Source organism: Schistocerca nitens, chromosome 2 (assembly GCF_023898315.1).
Source record: "Schistocerca nitens isolate TAMUIC-IGC-003100 chromosome 2, iqSchNite1.1, whole genome shotgun sequence".
Classification (NCBI taxonomy): Eukaryota; Metazoa; Arthropoda; class Insecta; order Orthoptera; family Acrididae; genus Schistocerca; species Schistocerca nitens.
Window position 1 is genome coordinate 178,264,118 of NC_064615.1, and position 26,111 is coordinate 178,290,228.

Consider the following 26,111-nt stretch of genomic DNA (forward strand, 5'->3'; position numbering starts at 1 on the left):
TCTCCAGTCCTTTTCATTGCCTGTTTAGATCGCCATCCCTGGACCTGAGATGTGGCAAACATCAGTTTTCCGACCAGTTGTAACGCGATTTCACTTCGCGCAAATTTATCCCGTAAAATCTGCGTTCTTTACTCGGTTCCCATTCACAGAAGTTATCCCTCCTGTTCGTTCTTCAACCACTCTGCTCATTCCAGCTACTATCTCCCTGATAATTCCTTTGATTTCTCTCACGACTATTATTTTGGTGGTGATTATTTGGATCCCCATTTTGATAACTACCACCCAGTTTGCTCTGACGTTTAAACTTCAAAGCCCTCTCTAATTTTTCTACGGATTCTATAAATTCGTCCATGGATAACATGGACTATGGACAAGATCCCACTGCAAATCTTCGGGTAATCGACTTTTTAACGTGGTGATTTCCATTTAAACCCCCAAAGGATTTTTTACATGCATAAGCTTGCCAAGTTCGCACTTGCTAAAATCTCTCACCGTCCCATTACCGTACCTGTAACTCGGGCTGTTTAAGAATTCATTTTGGATCCGTGTCTGTTTTGCCTCACTCCAAAATTTATTCAAGAAACACTTTTCGATCTCTTCGTATGATTCGCACAAACTACATCTAACATTTTCCCAAGGCTGTGGTTCTCCCTCCAAGTGCCGTTTACCATATTTTATTTTCGCTTGGACCGACATGCCATGAACAAAAGCGTCCCTGTAGGCAGCCAAGAAATTTACTGGGTGATATCTTCCGTGATCTGTGTAACATTTCACATATCCGGTATTTGCCCAGGGGATATTTATAACCGCTGTGGTTTGTTGGGAGCCTAACGAATTTAAATCACTTTTTATCTGTTGAATTTGTTTTTTAAATTCATTTTCTCTAGTGATACTGTACTCCATTTTATCTTTAATTTTGCCCACTTCTTTCTCCCCCTCACCTACACGATTGACAATGTCACTAACTGTTAATTTACATCGCTTTTATGAGCATCTTGCGCTTTTATACAGTCGCTTACCTTGTCCCCAAGTTTCGTCTGTATCTTATCCATTTTTTCCCAAAGATCTTTTTCCACTGATTCGATTTTAGATTTTACTGTTACAACTTCGTCTGTAATTTTCACCATATCCAGCCGAACACATTTTAATTCATCAGCAATTGCTTTTTCAAGGTTACCCATAATTTTTTCAACTTCCTCTTTCACAGTGGAACCTATTTCAGTTCGCGTTGTACCTATATCAGTCTGAATTGTATCTGTAACTGTTTGTGATGTGTCCATACCTGTTCACAATGTACTTATATCTTTTCGAACTGCACTGACATTATTTGCCATTCCCTGGATCCTTTGCATTAGCTGAGACATCATATTTCCCCCACATTCATTCCCCTTGCCTGAATTCCTACTAGTTACACTTTCACACTCTGATTTTGGACTTACTGGCTCACTTCCGTTTTCAGAATTACACATACTAGGTGACTGTTTTATATTCGCGAGATCTATAAGTGGAGCTTGAACTTCAGAGTCACACATTGTCTCACTATTTGCCTTCGCACGCGCTAACCGCTACTGTTCCCTGTACTCTCAACCGACACGCAAATGAACTTTAACGTGATAGATTAGGACCTCTATCGATAGCATGTGTTAGTTGTGAAAAGTACTGTGTAATTTCACTATTTCATCAACACAGCGTCACCATGGAATCCCCAGCCATGCGGCTGCTTGACCCCTCTTTCTTCGGCCAACATCCGGCACCATGTGTTTGCTGCTGGGCACCGGACTGCAGACTGGCCTGTGCGTCCACGCCAACTCCGAACTTAGAATACTCTCAGGGCGCCACAACTCGCCCATTACCTCACAACCTGACAGGATTGAAATGTTTAAAATTGTATAAATGACTGGTGGTTCTGGGTATGGAGAAATCTTGACTTTGGTGGAAGTTGTGCCTGGTAACGGAACCATTTCCTGACTGAACACCCGATGATGGGAGACTGTGAAAGTGTCTAGTAGTAGCACAACTTCGACGTTCCATTAGTCTGTTCCAAACTTACGGCTCTTGTGACACACGAGAGGACATCCAGCATGTTGGCCCCATACTTCTATTGTTGACCTGCTGCCTTCTGTGCACTGGCTGTCTACATTGTCTTCGCCGAGTCTGCCACCTCCAGCATCACTTCACGCCGCAAGGAATTACGTTACATAATTGTAAGATTTTGCACAGAATCGGATAGGAAAGGAATATGTGGAAAACGCTGAGAAGAAGAAGGGACAGGGTGATAGCACATCTGTTAAGACATCAGGGAATGACTTCCATGTTACTAGAAGGAACTGTAGAGGGCAAAAACTGTAGAGGCAGACAGAGATTGGAATATATCCAGCAAATAATTGAGGATGTTGGTTACAAGTGCTACTCTGAGATGAAGAGGTTGGCGGGCTGCATCAAATCAGTCAGCAGACTGATGGTTCAAAAAAAGAAGTGTAATATTTTGATTTATTGCCTATTTTTAAAATGATCCTATCTCCTGTTTTAATTAATGTTAGTTCAGCAGTTTCGCTCTGTTGGGTAATGTTTTATGGGCTGTCACCCACGTTGTAACATTTCCTTAAATTTATCGTCTGGCGCTGTCCAGGTTTAAGTTTTTCAAGAGCCGTGATTGGCCATTTCTTAATTTCTTAAAATTGTTCTTAAAGTTTTGTTATCTGGCATTGGCCAAAGCTTTAATTAAAGGGGCTTTCAGATGTAAAGGCAGTATATTAACGTGTATCAAGTTATAAGTAACTGTATTACACATCAAGTACGTGGTTTCATTTTCATCAGGATCCCGTTTGTAGATCTGAATTTTGATATAAGACTCTTAGAAAGTCACACGCTCGTCTACAACAGAATAATTACGCCGCTTTTTGGAACTGATAGTTTTTTCTTTATCTTACATGTGTAAAATTCAAAATTAGACCACACCCTGTTATTCCTTATTCACGTTTTAAGGGTTCCGTTGGTTTGTTTTTAAATATACTAAGCGGCATTGGCTGCAAGTTTGCTTAATCTGAAACGCGAAATTTGCACCTCATGATAAATTTGTTTAATGTGAAACTGGAATTTGCAAATTTATAAGCTTTTGTAATAAATGTTTTACAACTGATAAATGATTTTTCCCCGAAACCCAGTCCAGTCCTTTTACGTAATTTTCTCTGAGTGTCTGGGTGCCATTTTACCACCCATCTTCCCCGAAATCACTGCACAGAGTGCAATGGCCTCCGCGAAGCGCACTTTGACCGGCCTCAGCACTGATTATGAAGCGGCTATTTACTTGTTGTGGACCACTCTCTCCACTGTTCATTACACTTACGTTTTTAGCCGGACTGTGCAGCATGCACTGTTCTCTTACACCTCACAGAAAAAAAGTTTGTGGGTTCATCGGAATGGCACCCAGGGGAACAACGCTGGTCTGCAGAGTACCTGCTTTCGACTGAGCAGAGAGACCTTATCCCTCCTCCTGTCAGTAAGAGTATCACTTGACCGTATCTCTGCAGGAATCTCAGCCTGCAGCTCCTTTTGTGGCAAACTCTTCACTCACTATACTAAGTCTCACAAGTGGCATATACAATTCTACTTGCAAAAGTTCCTGATCGGAGTGGAAAAGGTTAATACATAGAAAGGATGCCCTGACCGTTACAGTCACTGACATCGTTTCTGCAATTAGCAAAACGAGCGTAACCACGATTAATGCAGTTACTGAATAAACATGAGATATATCAGGCCAGGAACTGTCTTCTGTCACAGAAGTTACTTTTCTGACAGTGTGGACTCATGTAGAGTTGCTACAACAAGCACCTTACCTCGAGTCATATGAACACACAAGGGTCATGTTTTGAAATATGGTACAAAAGGAACATAGGTCTTGAAGCCACTTGATATACTAGAGTTTCACTCGGGATTCTCTAACTGAATACAAGTATTCAGAATTCTTGTGAGTTGATGCACACACACACACACACACACACACACACACACACACACACACACACACACACACCATTGTCCTAGAAATAATTAGGGTTTAAATAACCGAGGCTTTATAATGGACCGAATTTGAAACAACTTGCTCGCTTCTGGAATGCCCTAGGATACGGAACCAGATGGATACCGGACAAGCGTGTAAGAGCTGGGCTCCTATTAGATATCATCCATTCTTTCAACAACCATAATTCCAGTTATTATCAATTACTAGAATGTTAACAATCCAATAAAACTTATTCACACATATGCGCAAGCTTCCTTTAAGGAAAAACCTTTACACAATCAGAAAAAACTATGAATAAAACTTGTTACAAGGCAATATAATTACACACGTAGAACTTACAGAACGACAGGAGGATAGAACTAGCAAAGAGATTTAAGAAACGTTCTTTTAAACAGTAGTTAAAGCGCTCAATGGCTTTACCAAGCAGCGAGTAAAATTCCCTAAATATATCGTTAACAACAAATGAACAAGTTCCTAGAACAGATACGGAATAATTATTCAACCCAATTTGTTTAAGGTCAAAACAGCAATTTCTGACAATTATAAGAACTCGAGTGAATAATTTAGATTTTCCTGACAATGAAATAATTGACAAGGAAGCGCAATCAATTACAAGAAGTTACCAGGTTGTCCAGTGTAACAATAAAAAACAGTTGCAATTTAGGTAAAATCAGAACCTTTTAAAAACATAAAACATTCTCCCTTAAAACCCAAGCTTGCTCTGACGGCAGTTGTAGAAATGCTCAGAGGTGTAGAGCCACTCCCCGCACCCGAATTAACTGAAATACTAATCGTACCCCAAAATAATTTAACGATCAACAATTTAGGCTGGAAGAAAGCAAGATATTCAACTTGGATATCTCAGGGGAGAACTCGCCTAGACGAAGGGTGACACTGGCGACTATAACACCCCTCGGAGCCATGCCGCAGCGAATGAACACAAGCTGCACTTCACTATTGCTCGATCCTGGCACCCGTCTCACGCAAATACACAACGGCCAGCACAGCCGCAAGAGACGGGAAGCCACAATTAGCTCCGCCTGAAGAATAAATATTAATGTCAAAAATACGTAAGTGAAATCACTTGACACAAAAATATCGACATTCAATAACAGGACTCTGTATGTCCATATTATTGGAGATGGTTGCGGGACTCAGTTGTTCCATAGAGGATGTTAAATTGTCAAATTAAACACCTTTCAGCAGTCAAATTTTCAACCTTATTTTATTTCGCAACCAATTTCAGCGTTTGAGTACGCCTTCTTCAGGCACCTTGTAAGTAGGCTGTTTATGTTTTCTTATTGGCAACGTTACGTAGCGCTCTATATGAAAATCACTGGCTGTGCTGTGTGCAGTCTGTGGCTAGTTTGCATTGTTGTCTGCCATTGTAGTGTTGGGCAGCTGGATGTGAACAGCGCGTAGCGTTGCGCAGTTGGAGGTGAGCCGCCAGCAGTGGTGGTGGATGTGGGGAGAGAAATGGCGGAGTTTTGATATTTGTAAGAATGGATGTTATGAACTCCTATATATATTATGACTTTTGATGACTATTAAGGTAAATACATTGTTTGTTCTCTATCAAAATCTTTCATTTGCTAACTATGCCTATCAGTAGTTAGTGCCTTCCGTAGTTTGAATCTTTTATTTAGCTGGCGGTAGTGGCGCTCGCTGTATTGCAGTAGTTCGAGTAACGAAGATTTTTGTGAGGTAAGTGATTTGTGAAAGGTATAGGTTAATGTTATTGTCAGGGCCATTCATTTGTAGGGATTTTTGAAAGTCAGATTGCGTTGCGCTAAAAATATTGTGTGTCAGTTTAAGCCCAGTCACGTATATAATTGTTCAAAAGGGGACGTTTCATATGGCGACCCTGCCAGGATTCGAACCTGGAATCTTCTGATTTTTCTTGTAGTTTGTGTAATTAGTGTAGATTTTGTTTATTGCTAGTGCGTAATTGTAGAGAGAATCTCCTTTGTAGTTGCAGTCTTTCATTGTTGTACAGTGAAACAGTTGTGGCATGCATGTAGATTTGCAGCAAGTATTTCGCAGCTGCGCTTGCAATTAACTAGATATTATTTTCAGTGCTATGTTAATGTGTTCTCTTATTTTTGCTCTTCAAATTGTGTTTTCCTGGGTTGGTTCAAATGGCTCTGAGCACTATGGGACTCAACTGCTGAGGTTATTAGTCCCCTAGAACTTAGAACTAGTTAAACCTAACTAACCTAAGGACATCACAAACATCCATGCCCGAGGCAGGATTCGAACCTGCGACCGTAGCGGTCTTGCGGTTCCAGACTGCAGCGCCTTTAACCGCACGGCCACTTCGGCCGGCTTTCCTGGGTTGTCGTGTGAAATATTGTGACAATTATGGCGTGAGAAAAATGTAATACTAGGCTCCAAAGTAAACTGAGAAATGACAGTGAAGACGAAAGCAGTGTGTTAGCGCCACCGTGTAATGAATTAACTAATGTTCAGCATAGTAATTTGGTAATTGTGCAGAGGGAAATGGAGCGGGTGGCAAACAATGGCGTAGGCAGTGAAACAATTAGTGAACAGGGAAGCATTATCGATCGATCGGTCGGCAATAGCTCGCCTCAGGAATCCGAAATGACAGGACACAATTTTGCAAATACTGTAGATTCAGGTTTTGTGTCCTCACCGTTTTCTCAAATAAGTCAAGACACATTTTCTGCTTGTCAAAATTTGAATGTTGCCGGTGCAAATGCACTTCCGAAAAGCGTAGAGGAACAGATTCCAGACACTAATGCATTGTTATTACAGCTAATGCAACAAATGGAACAAAATCAGAGACAAATACAGCAAAAGCTTCAAAAGTTAGACACAATGGAACAACACCAGAGACAAACACAGCAAAAGCTTCAAACGTTAGACACAATGGAACAACACCAGAGACAAACACAGCAAAATCTTCAAAAGTTAGACACAATGGAACAACACCAGAGACAAACACAGCAACAGTTAGACGCAGTGGAACAAAATCTTCACACCACGCTTGAACAAACACGTGAGGATTTAACTACTGGGTTACATAAAATCGAATCGAAATGTCAAAAGTCTGTAACGACGTAAAAACACAAATTTGTGAGCATTTTCAACCTATTTTTTCGCGGCATGAAAATGCATTACAGAATCACGAAGCAGCCATAAAAGAACTGCAAACCATTGTTCATGAAAATCACGACACCTTGCAAGCTAAAATTGACTCAGTTGCATCTACCGATTCAGTTACGCAACTTGCAAAAACTCAGGAAAATTTAAAGGACACAGTAAATACTCTGAATCTTGGTTCAGAAAAACACACTGAGGAAATAAGTACACTATCGGAGAAAGTAGCCGAACTTTCGGATCAGTTCACTAACTTATCTACAAAGGTAGATGATGATCTGAATGACACAAGACCTGTAGTCATCAATGACACAGAAGAGTATGAACAAATTAAGAAATTCAAACAAAATCAGAATCAAATTAATACGCAACACAAAAGAGAAATCCGGGAAGTACAAGATCAGTTGGCACAAGTAATACAAAAATTACGTACTTCAGAGGACACTCGCGCTCCAACACGGGAAGAGGGACTTAGAAATACGGAACAACCACAAAATAATAACATAGGACACTTCGGAAATTATGAAATAAATTGGCAAGGCACTCCGAATTTTGAGATGGAACCGCCGAAACGACGTAACAATGACCGACATGCGACTCGCCGACATGATGATTTTGACTATAAGCTGTTCATTACTACACGTAAATTCAAAACATTTAAGAATTCTGGCAACGACATTCATCCACAAGCATGGCTCCATCAATTCTCTCATTGTTTCCCTCCCAACTGGTCGTTAGAACACAGATTAGAATTTATGTGTGGCTACTTAGAGAATGAACCAGCTGTAAGAATGCGATCGGTCATTCACGATTGTCACAGTGAAGGAGAATTTTATCATGCCTTCCTCTCAGCATATTGGTCTCAAGCTACACAAGACCGAGTAAAACATAGCATCATAATGATGAAACATTTCGAACAATCTGAATTTTCCAGTCTTGTGAAATATTTTGAAGACATGTTGCACATGAATCAGTACCTGTCAATCCCATATAGCCCCTCAGAACTCATCCGCATTTGCTTAATCAAATTACCTGAACATTTACGACATATTATTTTGGCAGGACGTTGCAAAGACGACATTGAAGCTTTTCAGGGACACTTACAAGATTTATAAATTGACACAGACAGTCGCGGGATGCGAAAACAGGAAAACAATCACTACAGGTCACATCCGTCACAATTCCGTGACGACAGAAACAATAACTGGACACGACAAGTCTATTCTTACAACGCAAATCGTGATCAAAACAGACACCACCCATATGACAACCACTGGCAGAGTAATAATAGTTACAGAGAAAGATCGCATTTCCATCGTAATGAATGTGACAGAGACAACCATAGAAACAGACAATGTGGGAACCAAAACAATTATTATCAAGGGAGACAGAATAACTTTAGACACAACGGTCCAGCGCACAGTTACGATTCAGGGAGAAATTCTCCACCACGTGACCGACAAGAAAGAAACTATGGAATCTACCGACATGACGACAGACGATATGATCGTAACGACAGACCTGAATTGCATCAGAACTGGCGGGATTTAAACAGGGCAGGGCCCTCTCGACAAGGTGAATTTGTAGAAGTTAGGTCTCCAAACCCCAATAACGACGCGCGCCAACAAAGAGACGGACAATGACTCGCACCACAGGCAGCCATGTGCGCCGGCTGGCTCAGCGAAAAATAACATAGACGCTAACCTTGAGAAAAATTTTAGCATTCCTTACCGACGTATACAACATGATAATTACTTTGAAGCTGAAACTTTGCGCACTAGAAAGGCTCTAAGGACTGCAATACATTTCACATGTAAAACCGTTTATTGAGAGATAATCTGCTTTTTAACTTTGTCTTTGCCATAAAACTTTTCACTTCACATTTCTAGTATGCTCTGTCACACTTAAGAAACTGTTACCATGCAACAATGTTTGAAGTTAAATATCCAGTCAAGAACCTAGGGAACATTTTTAAACAGAAATTACGAATAAATTGTTATAGTGAACAGACGACACAGTGTTGTTATTTGTACATTCTTGCTTGTTACTTGCACGATTACGTAACGACTATAAGGCTTACATACTTAGAACATATACTGCTAATGAGATTTCAATGCAACATTTTGGTTTACTTGAAAAGACATTCCTTATTTGAAATAGTTTTTGTGAAATTAAAGATGACTTAGTATTTGGTTTCTTTCACAGCTACACGATTATATCACAACGCTACTAATGAGTGACAATTTACAATGTTGCTTTTGCGGTGTTTCTGTTTTATATCTGCACAGTTTTTCTGAATTATTCTGAAAGGTAAAACATGTTTTAGTAGTAACTTTTGTGGTATAGCTACAATGAGACAGCCTTTTCTGGAGCACAACAATACGTTACAGCACAGTACTTTCTTCATCACGGCAATAAGCGTAATAACTAAGATATCTATACGCAAAGCATTTCACTTTTGTTTATCATGAGTTAAGTACATTGGCTTCTGCAGAACTTAGCTTTTGGAGGACAATAACTACGACACTTCCACAGAGATTATCTTACAGCAAGACGCACATTTAGCACTACAGGACACGCATTTGAGTGATTAATTTTGTACTTAAACCATTTATTTTTCAATATTTTTGAATTACAAAGAAAGTTTCCCATGATACTTTTCATTCCATTGCTGTAATCTGTAACACCTGAGGGTATAATTACATTTATCCTTAGGGGGGTACACGCTTACTTTGTGTACCATGTGTGTGGCAAGCACAAGGAGCCCTAGCTAATATGGTATTTGCTTATACAACTTTACACATCGGTACCATATTTCTCTAACACACAAATTACACAGCTATCTGATCAATTTTTTTACTACATCAGTGACACATGTTTACGCAATTACACAGTTGGGTAACTTCACACTTATGAAATTGTATTTTGTCTGTACTTTGTGAATTGTTCATATATTTTTGGAACCATTGTGATACTATGAGAGCTTTGAATGATGTATTTGGTAAGGGAGCATGATTTTTAAAGTACGTTTGAGGTAGATGACACTACTGAAATGAGCAGAGAATTTTTTTTAGGTTTTGAAATTATTGGAGGAAGCAACGACGATTTTGAGAGTTGACTGAGGTGTTATGATGTTATTATTACGATGACTATGTGTGTTATGCTGTTGTGGTATGTTTATGATCAATAAGCTAATGCTATATGAGTTATTTGAGTATGCTACGTATCTGTTATGATGAAATATTGAAGAAGTGTAGACGAATAAGGTAAGGAATAATGAGTAGTGGTTAGGGACTCTGGTTTGTGAAAAAGGTTGTTGGAAACCAAGAATCGTACTTTAAGAGTTATGAAATGTATGTAAATGCGTGAATGTATTACAATGCCGACGAAAATTTTTTTTGGACTCTGTTATATCAATAGGATTTTGTTTCTACAGATTTGTAACGCAAATTCTTGACCTGTGAAATATTTTATATGAGACTGTCACTGTAGCGGAAACTGCTGTTGTAAGTGACCACCTGCACATAATGAGTCGTGGGCACCCAGCTGTGTCAGACACCTGGAGAAAAAGCCATTAGTGTGTGCCTTTTCAGAGGCACAGGTAGAAAAAAAAAGGGGAGGCCATTATCCTCGCTATTGACATTCCTTTGTAGAAATCATCGCAAATACGACACGCTCAAACTTGAAAACATATGATTATACTGTGGAGCTCTTAATTTATGATATTTACTAAAATGCCTAATGAAACTATGAGAAAAATTTCATGGCTATTGTCTTGCTAGTTGAGAGAAATGCCATATGGCTTGCTTTATGTATTTATTTACTCATTTTGTTTAATATCTAGTTTCTAGCTGCACTGCAGCATTGGTTAAAATAAAATTTAATAGATGTACTAATATAAATATTTTATGCCTACAGATCCAGTAAAAAAATTATGATATATTCAAAGAAAAACGAAGGAGCATAAAAAGACATTTCCCTTCACAGGAATTGCATACAGAATTTTCTTTTCAACTACTTGGTAATTTTTTTTTGGTAGAATAACTTCTTGTGGTGCACCACTTTAATTACATAGACATTAAGATGTGAATATACATTTCCCTTGTCTGCATTGTTGTCTTTAATGTAATATTTTTTCTGCTTGAGCTATGTCATGTTTAGATATAAGTTATTTCATTTGCTGCTGCTGTTTACCAGGCATAGTGTTACTGAATTTGACTTTGTGTTACTCTGCTAAGCCAGTTTACTACTGGTTTATTTTTCTTGTTTGCTGCTCATTGCCTTATATTAGTTGTAATATTGTTGCTTACTTTGCCAATTTGTATTTTTTTTTGTCCTTGCTGTTTGTGTTAATTTGTTATGTGCTGCTGCATTGCCTCGTCCCTTGGTATATATATCTGAGCTAAGTAGATTTAAGTTAGCTTAAGAGGGGGTAGACTATATAAGAAACTAACTATGATGAATCGGAAGAAATGCATTGAGAAGCTATAAGAAAATGGTTTGGCCAAAAAAGTAGAGCACAGTGGAGAAAAACTATTTTTGAAAGAGGATGTGAACAGAATACAGAAAGCATGCTTGGATAGGATTTTTTTTTTTTTTTTTTTTTTTTTGGCTGGAGCAAATGTTGAAATAAGAGGGACGATGTATGGAATGAAGTTTTGGGTTGGACTGCAGTACCAAATGTTACACTGAAAACGAACCCTGTCCTTTCCATTGTGTTATCCCCCTATGTGTTTGTGTACTCTTGTATGTTTGTGTTTTTCCTGTCTTTATGTGTTTAGCTAATAAGAGTTATGTTGTAGAATTTTTCTAATAATATGTTCTTTACTTTGTAGAGATGCTTAGACATTATTTATTCTGTTTTGTTTTAATGCTCATGTGTGAAGTTGATTTTTAATAATTATTCTGATCTTTTATTTATTTACTTATGTCATAATTCCTGTAACACTGATGTATATGTATATTTCTATTCTTTTGTAAAGCCTGTATTACTACAAATTTATCTTAATTGTTATGTTCTTTAATAATGTATTTTGTACCTTTGTTATTGTATTCTTATGTTATAAAATTGTAATTGACACCAGTTCATCATATTATTAACTTGTAAGTTCCATTTCACTGCACACGTTTCTGTTGGTCATAGTATATGGACAATATGTGAGAAGTAGGGACTCATAGTGTTTGCACGTGTGTTAATAATTCAGCAAGGGACTGGATAACAGCATGGCTGGTTCTAAGGACAAAAAAATTTTTTTTTTTTGTGAGTGCACAAGTGGTGGTTTATGGACTTGCTATATTGTCCGCAAGACTCTTCGACGGTGATTGTGCACCTGCACAGTCGCAACAGATGGTTGCTGGCTGTCTCTACAAGGACTACAGTGGGTCTGCATCTTTGATGATCCACCAATACCATTATTTCTACAAGGACTGCAGTGGGTCTGCACCTCTGGTAGCCCACCAATACCGTAATCTCTACCAGGACTACAGTGGGTCTGCTATGAGATGACCTACCTACCAATACTCTTCAAAATTTCGACTGACTCTGCTGTGGGTTTGCTCTGTTGTGGACCAATACATGTCTGCATGTCAAGAGTCAGCACTGTCTTTCCGTTGGAAGGACAACACCACTTCTTCAAGATTGCATGGAAATCCACTACTTCGGTGTGCATTTTCTTTTACTGCTCAGCCTTTGAGAAAAACACTGCAATTTTACTGTGATAAATGATCAGGACTGTCTTTATGGACTGTGAGAAAATTTTAGTTGTTGACCAACATTGTATCAATAAGTGTGTGCATTTGATATCTTTGTTATTGTAATTATGAAAAATTTTATCATATCATTATTGGCCACTGCCCAAAACAATTTGTAAAATTTTTTGTGGGGAGCATGGGGGCTATGTAAGTAGGCTGTTTATGTTTTCTTATTGGCAACGTTACGTAGCGCTCTGTATGAAAATCACTGGCTGTGCTGTGTGCAGTCTGTGGCTAGTTTGCATTGTTGTCTGCCATTGTAGTGTTGGGCAGCTGGATGTGAACAGCGCGTAGCGTTGCGCAGTTGGAGGTGAGCCGCCAGCAGTGGTGGATGTGGGGAGAGAAATGGCGGAGTTTTGATATTTGTAAGAATGGATGTTACGAACTCCTATATATATTATGACTTTTGATGACTATTAAGGTAAATACATTGTTTGTTCTCTATCAAAATCTTTCATTTGCTAACTATGCCTATCAGTAGTTAGTGCCTTCCGTAGTTTGAATCTTTTATTTAGCTGGCGGTAGTGGCGCTCGCTGTATTGCAGTAGTTCGAGTAACGAAGATTTTTGTGAGGTAAGTGATTTGTGAAAGGTATAGGTTAATGTTATAGTCAGGGCCATTCTTTTGTAGGGATTTTTGAAAGTCAGATTGCGTTGCGCTAAAAATATTGTGTGTCAGTTTAAGCCCAGTCACGTATATAATTGTTCAAAAGGGGACGTTTCAACCTGACCGATGTGTAGGAAGAATCTACCTCAGTTGTGATCAAAACAGGGGCCATCAATACAAACACCAGGTAGATTCTTCCTATACGTCGGTCAGAGACCTGAAGATGGCGTAGTAAAACGCTGAAACTGCTTGCAAAATAAAATAAGGTTGGAAATTTGACGGCTGAAAGGTGTTTAGATTGACATCCTTCAATAACAGGAGGTGTGACCCAAATAACATAATGAAAGGTCTCCGATATTTCTCTACAACCCCTAGCAGTATCATATTAACAGACCTTATATAGGGAAATAACAAATAATAGAATAAATAGATAAAAGACCTCATTAAATTTACGTAAAGATGTGCCTGAAGGTACTGAACGTGAATAAGAATAATTAAACAGAAAACTGGAAGGACAGTGGCGTGGGCAGAAAGTCCACCCCCTGAAAATACTTTAAATAATACAAGTACACTAGCCTTATTGACGCCTACATAAAAGTGTGTAGCTGGTAAGCACCATGACATCTGCACATAGTTCAATAACATTTTTGATTAAAAACAGGTAATGACCCTAAACAAAAACAGATTTTAAGAAAGGTAAACTTTTAAACGTATCCAGAAGAACTGTTTAAACTAATAAGCTAATTAAACCAATACGTAAGGGGAGAAAGCCCTTCCACGATTCCACGACACACCTTTAAAGCTAGGCTGCTCTCAGAAACCTTTTACAAATATCAAGTACACATTAATGAGACACCAGTAAAATTACACAGCAAGCCGCTAACAAGGCAATAAGTTAACTAAGAGCAATGGAGGCCGGAGCAACATTCGGTCACCTAGCCGCAGACCGGCCCACACAACCAACAGCTACAAGGTTTGCACAGCAAGTTCATGCATCCGCGATGCAAGCAAGAAGGGCAAGAAACTATAATTTAAAAAATCAATTCTATAAAGTACACTAAGAGAAGGAACAATATTATTTCCACTACTGGCCATTAAAATTGCTACACCACGAAGATGACGTGCTACAGACGCGAAATTTAACCGACAGGAAGAAGATGCTGTGATATACAAATGATTAGCTTTTCAGAGCATTCACACAATGTTGGCACCGGTGGTGACACCTACAACGTGCCGACATGAGGAAAGTTTCCAACCGATTTCTCATACACAAACAGCAGTTGACCGGCGTTGCCTGGTGAAACGTTGCTGTGATGCCTCGTGTAAGGAGGAAAAATGCGTACCATCACGCTTCCGACTTTGATAAAGGTCGGATTGTAGCCTATCGATATTGCGGTTTATAGTATCGTGACATTGCTGCTCGCGTTGTTCGAGATCCAATGACTGTTAGAAGAATATGGAATCGGTGGGTTCAGGAGAGTAAGACGGAACGCCGTGCTGCATCCCAACGGCCTCGTATCACTAGCAGTCGAGATGACAGGCATCTTATCCGCATGGCTGTAAAGGATCGTGCAGCCACGTCTCGATTCCTGAGACAACAGATGGGGAAGCTTGCAAGACAACAATCATCTGCACGAACAGTTCGACGACGTTTGCAACAGCATGGACTATCAGCTCGGAGACCATGGCTGCGGTTACCCTTGACGCTGTATCACAGACAGGAGCGCCTGCGATGGTGTACTCAACGACGAACCTGGGTGCACGAATGGCAAAACGTAATTTTATCGAATGAATCCAGGTTCTGTTTACAACATCATGATGGTCGCATCCGTATTTGGCGACATCGCGGTGAATGCACATTGGAAGCGTGTGTTCGTCATCGCCATATTGGCGTATCACCCGGCATGATGGTATGGGGTGCCATTGGTTACACGTCTCGGTCACCTCTTGTTCGCATTGACGGCACTTTGAACAGTGGACGTTACATATCAGATGTGTTACGACCCGTGGCTCTACCCTTCATTCGATCCCTGCGAAACCCTACATTTCAGCAGGATAATGCACGACCGCATGTTGCAGGAACTGTACGAACCTTTCTGGATACAGAAAATGTTCGACTGCTGCCTTGGCCAGCATATTCTCCAGATCACTCACCAATTTAAAACGTCTGGTCGATGGTGGCCGAGCAACTGGCTCGTCACAATACGCCAGTCACTACTCTTGATGAACTCTGGTATGGTGTTGAAGCTGCATGGGCAGCTGCCCCTGTACACGCCATCCAAGCTCTGTTTGACTCAATGCTCAGGGGTATCAAGGCCGTTATTACGGCCAGAGGTGGTTGTTCTGGCTACTGATTTCTCAGTTCTAGTATAATATCATCTGCATCTGCATCTGCATTTCTTCTTGGTGTAGCAATTTCAATGGCCAGTTGTTTATATTAAATAACTAAATAAACAAAAAAACTATATAATACAATAGATCAGATAAGCAACGCGCGAAGAGCCCTCGAAGGGCACTCAGCCGATTAACGCATCAACTGTCCCCAAACAGGAAGTAGCGAGCACGACAAGGCACAGAAAGCAACACGTGCCGAACGCGTCGGGCACCGCCACGCTCCGCCTCCAGCCCGGAAGGCCGCCCAACTTCAACTCATCTGTCTCCTTGCCGCTATGGCTGCTCGCCAAGAGCCGAAGCGTCGCCTGACGGAGCGCAATGTTGCGCCTGCAGATCGGGAGAGGACTCAGGCGAGCCATCACGGCTCATATTCCTTGGAATATAATATGAAAGTACAAGAAAAGGAAGTAAGTTATTACCAATATGGACAGTTTCACCATTCACTGAGTCTGTACCCAAAACTGCAGTCACCTGCTTATCCAGTGGCCATTTGACTGACATAGACTGTTACAATTCTTGAGTTGAAGACAGTTTCTGTTATCAGGATTCGCCCAACAAAAGAATTTTTTTTTTTTTTTTTTTTTTTTTTTTTTACGTGGCTGCACGTTCAGAGACCGTGAATAGTTGCAAATGATAGAAAACAGCCCTCGGTCACTATTTTTAACGAATTAGCAGGGTTTCAACACTGCTAGGAGTGTCTTCCTCAGAATTTAAACCAAAGAATGGTCTATAACATGGTCACAGAATTATGACTAAAAACGTATGGTACAGAGTATAAGTACAGAATCATCGTGAAAGACTGGCAGTACCTATATGTCATTTATAAAATAATAAATATGCCAAAAGGGCTTTAGTCACAAAGATATTTAAAATAAAAGATTGTGATGGCGAGCCACTAAGGGCTGCTCGTTACTTACGCGGTTACAGGTTGCAAACGGACTGAGGTGCCCGCATTAACAAATGCGGCCAGGTGAACATGGCACTGCAATGAGAGCGTCATCTAGTAGCCGTAGATACAATTAGGCTACTTCACATTGAAATATGGGCAGAAATGATAGTAAATCAATAGTATTTGGCAAATAATCAATAGTATTTGGTAAATAATGGAAAGCAATGTTTGTTTGATAGTAGGATACAACATAACAAATGGTTCAAATGGCTCTGAGCACTATGGGACTTAACATCTGTGCTCATCAGTCCCCTAGAACTTAAAATTACTTAAACCTAACTAACCTAAGGACATCACACACATCCATGCCCGAGGCAGGATTCGAACCTGCGACCGTAGCGGCCACGCGGTTCCAAATTGAAGCGCCTAGAACCGGCCGGCCCGAAGCTTATAACAGTGAGATAAAACATGAAAACATCATTATGAAAAAGTAGATAGGACTGAATGACAACTTGTAGAAAGCAATATTGACGTGAAATACAGCCAAGAAACATTTGATAATTAGAAAACATAGGACTACCTTAGAAGGGAATGAACATTTCGGCAACCTGCACAAAGAGACCCGAAGTCAGATATCGAGTAACGGCTTTATACCGTTGAAAAAAAATTTTATTACGTAGCTGTAGCTATTTGTTAAGGGTGAGGCTATCCTTTCGAGCAAGATGTTTGAAAATCTCTAATTCTTCTATAATATCTAGTCTACGCCCTTTCTTTTCGGTGTGCAAAATGGCTTTAGGTGAATGACCTGTAATTAGAAGATGGTCGGAAAAAGACGAATTTTGGAGGGTAGTGCCATTATTTCTTAGCAAGTGTTCTTTATATCTGGTAGTGAAGGCACGTCCAGTTTGTCCTATACAGGATGTTACAAAAAGGTATGGCCAAACTTTCAGGAAACATTCCTCACACACAAATAAAGAAAAGGTGTTATGTGGACATGCGTCCGGAAACGCTTAATTTCCATGTTAGAGCTCATTTTAGTTTCGTCAGTATGTACTGTATGTTATATCCTAGCCAGTAATGCCAACCGAGCCCGCTACCAAAAAGGTTGGCAGCATCAAAGTCCAGACGCCGACCGCATAAGCAGCGCCAGCGATACAGGAAATCGCCGCAAGTCTGCGCGCGCCACCGCTGGCTTCTGGCTTCTTAAGCGCTGGAGTCGCGAGCGCTAGGACAGTTCTGGATTCGCCGCTCAGTTGTATACTGACGCCGTTTTTTTCAGAGTTTATCACGGTTGCCGTCGTTGGGAACGTGGTACCGTGATAAGTGTCCAGGGTCGCGGTTTTTATACTGTTCAAGGTGCTACTAGGGTGCACAGGAGGCATCAGAACCAGTTGCGCCGCGCTGGCAGCCCGGATTCTGCCGCTCGTTCTTTGTCCACAGATTTGGTCCACGGCGGGTTCCAGCCGCGCCTTCCGACTTCGCTGCCGCCCCCAGGGCAGCAGCAGCAGCCCTCGCCGCTACCACCCCGAGAGCCCGTCCCGTTGATGCCTCCCGCGCAGCTTCATACGGGAGCGCCCCGGGTGGTCGCTCCGGCGCCTGCGGTCCCTCTTCAGTCGCCACCGCCTTCGGAGCTGATGGACGTCGACCCCTCAGCCGGGCCGCCTTCCCAAGCGGTGGCTGTGCAGCCTGTACTGCAGCCGCTTTCCTTGGGCACCCCCAAGGAGTCTGACACCGCAGCGCCTTGTCCGGCGCCCACTCAGCAGCCGTCGACGCAGCGTCAGGAAACGCTGCCTCTCTTCGTGGGTCCCGACGCCCCGTCGCGTCCAGTACCAGAAGCTGCGCCCGTGGTCACAGGCGTGCACCCTGACCTCGGTTTTCAGTCGGTGTTTCCCGAGGCCCAGCGCAGCCAATGCTGGGGTGCGGACCGGGGACTGCCACCGACAACAGTCTCCGCCCCGGTCTCTTCTGCTACGTCTGCGGCCAGACCCCTCCCCCGCCGTCGACGCTCGCCACGTCATTACTCAACGACGGTGCGGCGATTTGGGGGGGAGGAGTGTTATATCCTAGCCAGTAATGCCAACCGAGCCCGCTGCCAAAAAGGTTGGCAGCATCAAAGTCCGGACGCCGTCCGCATAAGCAGCGCCAGCGATACAGGAAATCGCCGCAAGTCTGCGCGCGCCACCGCTGGCTTCTGGCTTCTTAAGCGCTGGAGTCGCGAGCGCTAGGACAGTTCTGGATTCGCCGCTCAGTTGTATACTCGCCACCGAATTGTGTACCTGCTAGTCAGTTGTGTGTTCATCGCAGCAGAGTTGTTGTTTGTCGTCAACCGACGCTGACCAAGCCGCTCCGACTCGAACTAGACAGATTTCTGTAGACCATGTTCACCACTGTGTTCTGTATCGTCGTTAATAAAGATAAGTACCGACTTTCATTTAATCCGAGTGTTTGGGTTACATCTTTCTGTTCACTGTTCCAGCGGTCCGGTCGGTCCGCTATTAAAAGTGTGGCAGTGACTTCGTAGGCCGTTTCTACAGCGAAGTGTTGTCGCTACGAAGGCCGTCACAAAACTGTACTTCCTCGATTCACCGCCATGATTTCATACGGGATACTCTACCTGTGCTGCTAGAACATGTTACCGCCATGATTTCATACGGGATACTCTACCTGTGCTGCTAGAACATGTGCCTTTACAAGTACGACACAGCATGTGGTTCATGCACGATGGAGCTCCTGCACATTTCAGTCGAAGTGTTCGTACTCTTCTCAACAACAGATTCGGTGACCGATGGATTAGTAGAGGCGAACCAATTCCATGGCCTCCACGCTTTCCTGACCTCAACCCTCTTGACTTTCATTTATGGGCGCATTTGAAAGCTCTTGTCTACGCAACCCCGGTACCAAATGTAGAGACTCTTCGTGCTCGTATTGTGGACGGCTGTGATACAATACGCCATTCTCCAGGGCTGCATCAGCTCATCAGGGATTCCATGCGACGGAGGGTGGATGCATGTATCCTCGCTAATGGAGGACATTTTGAACATTTCCTGTAACAAAGTGTTTGAAGTCACGCTGGTACATTCTGTTGCTGTGTGTTTCCATTCCATGATTAATGTGATTTGAAGAGAAGTAATAAAATGAGCTCTAAAATGGAAAGTAAGCGTTTCCGGACACATGTCCACATAACATCTTTTCTTTATTTGTGTGTGAGGAATGTTTCCTGAAAGTTTGGCCGTACCTTTTTGTAACACCCTGTATAGTAAGAGGAGCAAGTATCGCAGACAATTTTGTAGTCACCAGAATTTTCTAAAGGGGAACGAATAGAATGTAAATTATGAATGAAGTTTTTTTCTGATTGTTGTTAGTAGAAAAAGCAACGTTTCAATCGTATTTCTTTCGAAGAATGCGCTGGATCTGATAAGAGATAGGCCCCACGAAAGGAATAGAGAAATATTTTTTGAGTTAGATTCGATAACAGAAGTGCTTAGCGTAGTAATTCTTTTAGCAGTTTTCTTTTTAAGGACATCATCTACTATGTTAGGTTTATACTCGTTGTTAACTGCTATTGTTTTAAGTAAATTGATTTCGTCGTTGAACTTTTCTTTAGAAAGTGGGGTGGAAATGGCTTGGTGAACAGCAGAATGAAAGATGGCTTTTTTATGCGATTTTGAATGAGTAGAAGATGAAGGAACGATCATCTTTCACGACGATTCTGTACTTTTACTCTGTATCATACGTTTTTAGTCATAATTCTGTGACCATGTTATAGACCATTCTTTGATTTAAATTCTCAGGAAGACACTCCTAGCAGTGTCGAAACTCGGTTAATTCGTTAAAAATAGTGACCGAGGGCTGTTTTCTTTCGATTGTAAAAGAAAGTGATGTGGTTCATCACCTCAGTGAATGTTTACGAAACACTGTCCTGAGTTAAATTTCTAGCGTTTTCGCAATGTCTGATGACAAAGAGCGCAACGAACGAGTAATCTATGAGTCGAACTGTTGACCACTACTGATACTTACGACGTATCGAGAACAATGCACAGGCGTCGTTCGAAGTCAAATACAACAGCGCAACCTGCAGGCTTGGTTACTGTTTACATTGATGTTGAAGCATGTACTTCCCGCGGTCTTTCCAAATTTACGTCCAACCCCACAGGCGATACTACACTTCACAAGTCTCCTACACTTAAACACTTACCCTTAACATACCTAACACGCAAGCTACCAAACTAATGTTTTAAAGTTTTGAACATGGCTGCATGGTCAGCAACCGTTTACAAAGTAAAATTAAACCAATAGCAGCCCTCGGTCGCAAAAAATACGTTTCGACACTGCTATGGGAGCCTTCACCAGAAGTAAAACTTAAATTGGCATGTCACGTATTAAACTAAAAATCAAGCGATAAAGCTTTAGTCACAAAATTTTTAAAACAGAATACATAAAAGGCAAGGCACTATGGGCTACTCACATGCGTCGAGCTGCGGTAGCATCAGACTAACGCTCATTACGAAGTCTGGGCACGGGTCGCAGAACTACGAATTGACAGTCAGCGTGTAGGATGAGCCAGTACATCCTGTTCCTTGCCTTACCTCAGCCAAATTACGGAGAGGAAAGATGGTGAATCTAACACTATTATTTCATTATCACATTACAAATATACTGATGAGCCAAAACATTATGACCGCCTACATAATAGCTTGTTTGTCCGTCTTTGGAACGAAGTACATTACTGATTCTGCGTATCAGGGATCCGACAACCTGTTGATATGTTTGTGGACGTTTGTGGCATTAGGTGATTCATGGCATTAGATTATTTGCGTACCCGGTGATAGCTCCCGATAGTGACCCAGATGGGTTCAGTAGGATTTATATCAGGTGAATTTGGTCGCCGAGACGTCAGCGTGAAATCACTGTAACGCTCCTCAAATCACTTTATCACAATTCTGACTTCGAGACACGGACCATTATACTGCTGAAAGATGTCGATTACTACCGAAAGTCACATTCAAACGCAGGAGAATGTATCCCATTACATAATATTGCTCCCACCAGCCTGAGTCCGTGGCGCGTTGCACGTTTTGAGCCGCCGTTCACCTCATTGACGGCGATTGAGGAGACGACCATCGACCGAATGTAGCAAAAACGTGATTCACCCGAAGAGCCGACACGTTTCCTTTGATCGACGGACGAATCCTGAGGATCCCGTTCCAACAGCAATGTAACTGACGTCATTGGGCCAACATGTGAACACGAAGGGGGGTCTGCTGCGGAGCTCCATGTTCAACAACGTACGATGAACGGTGTGCTTCAAAACACTTGTTCGTGCACCAGCGTCGTGCTCTTTCGGCAGAGATACCACAGATCACCATCTATGCTACTTTACAGAGCAGACGAGCCTCCGAACCCACGTTCTGTAAAGTCGTGGAAGTCCAACCATTTACCGCCAATTGGTAGTTTCAGTGTCCTTCTACCTCTTTCCATAGATGCTCATTGCAGTAGCAGGTGAACATTCGACAAGCTTCACCGTTTTCTAGACATTCTTTCACAGGTTCAGAGTACTAAAACTCTGCCCTTTGTCAAAGTCGCTCATCTCAGTGGAGTTCCCCATTTGCAGCCCATTTTTTGGCTAGGGTGATTCCCCGTTCGGGTCTCTGCTCCGCTTACATGCTTTTGTTACAGTGTCACACGTGCAAGCAACGTCACCAGGCGGCATACAGTGCCGTGATGGGCAGTCCTCATAATGTTTTGACTTGTCCGAAGAGATTTCGGGATTGCAGCTGGTCGTCGTGAACTTCAGTCCACGATATTTCTACTGAGTTCCGTGATACAAATTGCGCCCTACCTCCTCAACTATCTAATTGGTGTATTCTATGAGTAATTTACATCTTCTACTGTAGTTTTTACTCCCTCTAGTACGAAGGAAGCTACTCCGTGATGTTTCAACGTACGTCCTATCATGCTGTCCCATCATCTTGTCAGGGTTTTCCTTGTAGTTATCCTTCACCGATTTTGCGGAGTGCGTCCTCTTTCCTTATCTTATCAGCCCATCTGTCAACACACTGGTCTAGCTGGGGACATCAGTGAAGTCTAGTTAGGTGTCAAAACGACCACTGAGCCAGCTCCTAAGAAGACTGCCCCACTTGAGGTGATCGATGGAATAGTCATCAAAGATTGCAGCTGACAACTGTAATGATGTGTGCAACATTATTCCAACCTATCCTCATATCCAGTCAATACCGGCTCAAGAGCGACAGGAGAAATTCCTCAGTTGTCAACTAGCCACGAGCTGAACGCCATACTTATTAAGGAGGAGCTTCAGAGAGCGGTTGTGCGTTTTAAATTGAGAAAATGCCGTCGTAAAGACATCCATGCAGAACTTAAAAAACTGCTCCCAGTTCTCTGCAACCTTTTATTGACATGTATATACGCAGATTGAAGAGAAATGCATTTTCTGTCGTGGAATTACACTGCTGAGTATCGTCTGAATATCTGTAGCCCTTGTGGCCCTGGGCAGACGGGAGAAGCTTTCCGATCGTGTGTACTCTCTAAGTCTCAATGAAGACTTCGAGCTCAGCGATCTGCTGTTGATGTGATCTTCAGAGTCCAGTTAATTCAGGAAAGACCCCATTTTTCACTGCATTGATCGACTTAAATGAGGCATTAGATACAGTCAGCATGGAGAGACCGTATACTTTACTAGTGGAGATACGATATCCTCCAAAACTTTTTAAGATGATCAGGACTTTTCAAGACGATATGGAAGGCGCTGTGAAATCCAAACGAAGCACAACGGTCCTTTTATTGTGCAAAGAGGAATTGATCAAGAATTTACTTGTCCCTACCTTGTTTGTTACATTCTTCTCGTCACCTCTCAAAGCTGCTTTTGGCGAAACAAACTGGGCATCCATCCACATACCAGGACTGACGGGAAATTTCACAACATCTCGTAACTCGGATCCAAGCGCTGAGGACTTCGTTGCTAGGAACGATGATGCTCCATTTGTAGCACGTACTCAAGACGACCTTCAAATGCTTAACGTCAAATTTTCAGCTACATGTCCATGAATGTAAAGAGTACTGTGATCATGGCGCAAGGATACGCGGATACTCCCGCCATAACATTAGATGGCTCCTTGTCGAATTCAGTCGACAAATTCTGCAAATCTCGGCTCGTTAGTGTCAGAAGATACAATGCAGCACCAAAGAAACTGATATAGACAAGCGTATTCAAGTGCAGAGATATGTAAACGGGCAGAATACGGTGGAGATGTCGGCAACGCTTACATAAGGCAACAAGTGTCTGGCGCAGTTGTTAAATCTCCATCCCCTCGTACTCTCATGGATTTATGGACAACCCTGTAGGATTCATGGTGTCAGTTCCCTCCAGCAGTACTTCAGACACTAGTCGAGTCCGTGCCACGTCGTGTTGTGGCATTTCTACGTGCTCGCGGGGGCCTACACGATATTAGGCAGGTGTACCAGTTAATTTGCCTTTTCAGTGTATTTCTCTGGACGATGAAATAAAAACGTGAACTGGAAAAGCGGCGAATACTTTCGGGAAACTCAGCATTGGAGTAGGTGACAATGAACACCTTGCAATGACCACAAAAATGCTCATCTATCAACCGTGTGTGCTGTGAACCGTCTTGTATGGTGCTGAGACCTGTACATCATACGGTAAACGAGGACGTAGGCTCAACACCTTTCAGATGCGGTGCTTGCGAAACATTCTAGGCTTAACGTGAAGGGACTTGTGACAAATGAGACGTCCTGTATATAACGAAACTACCGGGTATCACAACCATTCTCAAGGAACGTTGCCTGTGGCAGCTACGACACTTACATTGTATGGCCATTCCCTTCTTCCCCGACGCACAGTGAGATATCACATGCCAAGAAATACCCTGAAAGACCTTCTTTGCTCTTTAAAGACAATGACAAGCGCGTTACGAACGCATTTAATGTTGATGAATGAGAGGAACACGCCGAAGACCGCGGCAGATGGAGGAAATTCGTCAACGGCCGCAGCCAGTTTCAAGGAGGCGCCTGCCTCAACAACTCAGCTGCGATACGACCGTATAGACATGCGCTTCCGACGAATTACTCTTTCGAGATGGTATACACTTGCTGCACCTGTGGGTGTCAAGTGAGCTGTTGCATTGGACTCTTGATATGTTTTGCGGTTACCCCACGGTTTCTGCTCCAAACGTACATTCTCATAAACCTATTCCTCAAATCAAGGCGTGTGCTAGTCTGCTTTTTATAAGGGGCGATCAAAAGGTTTCCGTTTAAGGACGTGGCTGCAGTGAATACGCAACGTAGGGCGACTCCGATGCGGGTATATAAGCACAGATGTGCAGACGTGTAGACAATGGACTAGTGTAGCATTTGTGTCTTTCCGACGTGCTTGCAGTAAATGCGGAAACTGAACTATATCGAAGTTATTACCAAATCCACCGAATCAGGACAAACGTTTTGTAGCTCTTTCCTTAGCTGTAGAAGGACAAAGATCGATAGACATCTATCGGAGAATGAAGAACTTTGTATGGGGCATGATATCAGTCGAAAACCAACGTTGTGGAATGCTGCGCCAAGTTTCGTACTGGTCGCGATTCTATTACCGGGGCCCATTGCCTATCGGTTTCAAGGAACTTGGTGTCTCCATCACTGGGGAACGGTAGAGCGCCACGCTGGAGAAATTACGGCGTGCAGTTATTGCGAAACGTAATGGAAAACTGTGAAAGGGGTACTTACTGTTGCTTCATGATAACGCATGTCCCCAAATCGCAAATGTGGGAACGCTAGAACATCCGTCCTATGGTCCAGACCTCTCCCCATGCGATTATCACGCCTTCGGTCTCTTGAGTCCTTGAAGATCGATGGTTCCTGTTGGAAGAGGACGTGCAAAAAGCAGTTACCGACTTCTTACTGTAGCAGGTTTTTTACCAAATGGGTATCTTCACCCTGGTGCATCTCTGCGATGATTCCTCAATGCTCATGGAGATTTTGCCTGGGTTGCTTGCCAGTTCTCGTCTGTACGACCTTCGAAGCCAAACATTTTGGCCGCCCCTTACATCTGCATCTTGCTTCATCCATCACGGGGTTTTTGCGTACGAAGTAGTAGAATTCCTTGCCCTCGCTCATCTGATTTCTGCTAATTCTCATTGTTTCCACCTTCTTTTGGTTTACTTTCAAATCATATCCTGTTCTCTCTAGACCATTCCATTCAACAGCCCCGTAGTTCTCTACTTTCACTGAGGGTGGCGTTGGCATTGAGGAATCTTATCACTGATATCCTTTCGCCATGAAATTTAATCAGATTCTCTCACGGCC

General features: G+C 42.2%; 1 protein-coding gene across 1 annotated transcript in view; it reads left to right on the forward strand.

Annotated features, from left to right (window-relative positions):
- The window catches only part of LOC126234905 (proline-rich protein HaeIII subfamily 1-like), a 149,692-nt gene that overhangs the window by 107,368 nt on the left and 16,213 nt on the right, over positions 1–26,111 (forward strand). The window contains exon 2 of the mRNA XM_049943644.1: positions 18,222–18,739. Within this exon, the coding sequence (XP_049799601.1) occupies positions 18,222–18,739 (518 nt within the window). The remainder of the gene's footprint in view (positions 1–18,221; positions 18,740–26,111) is intronic.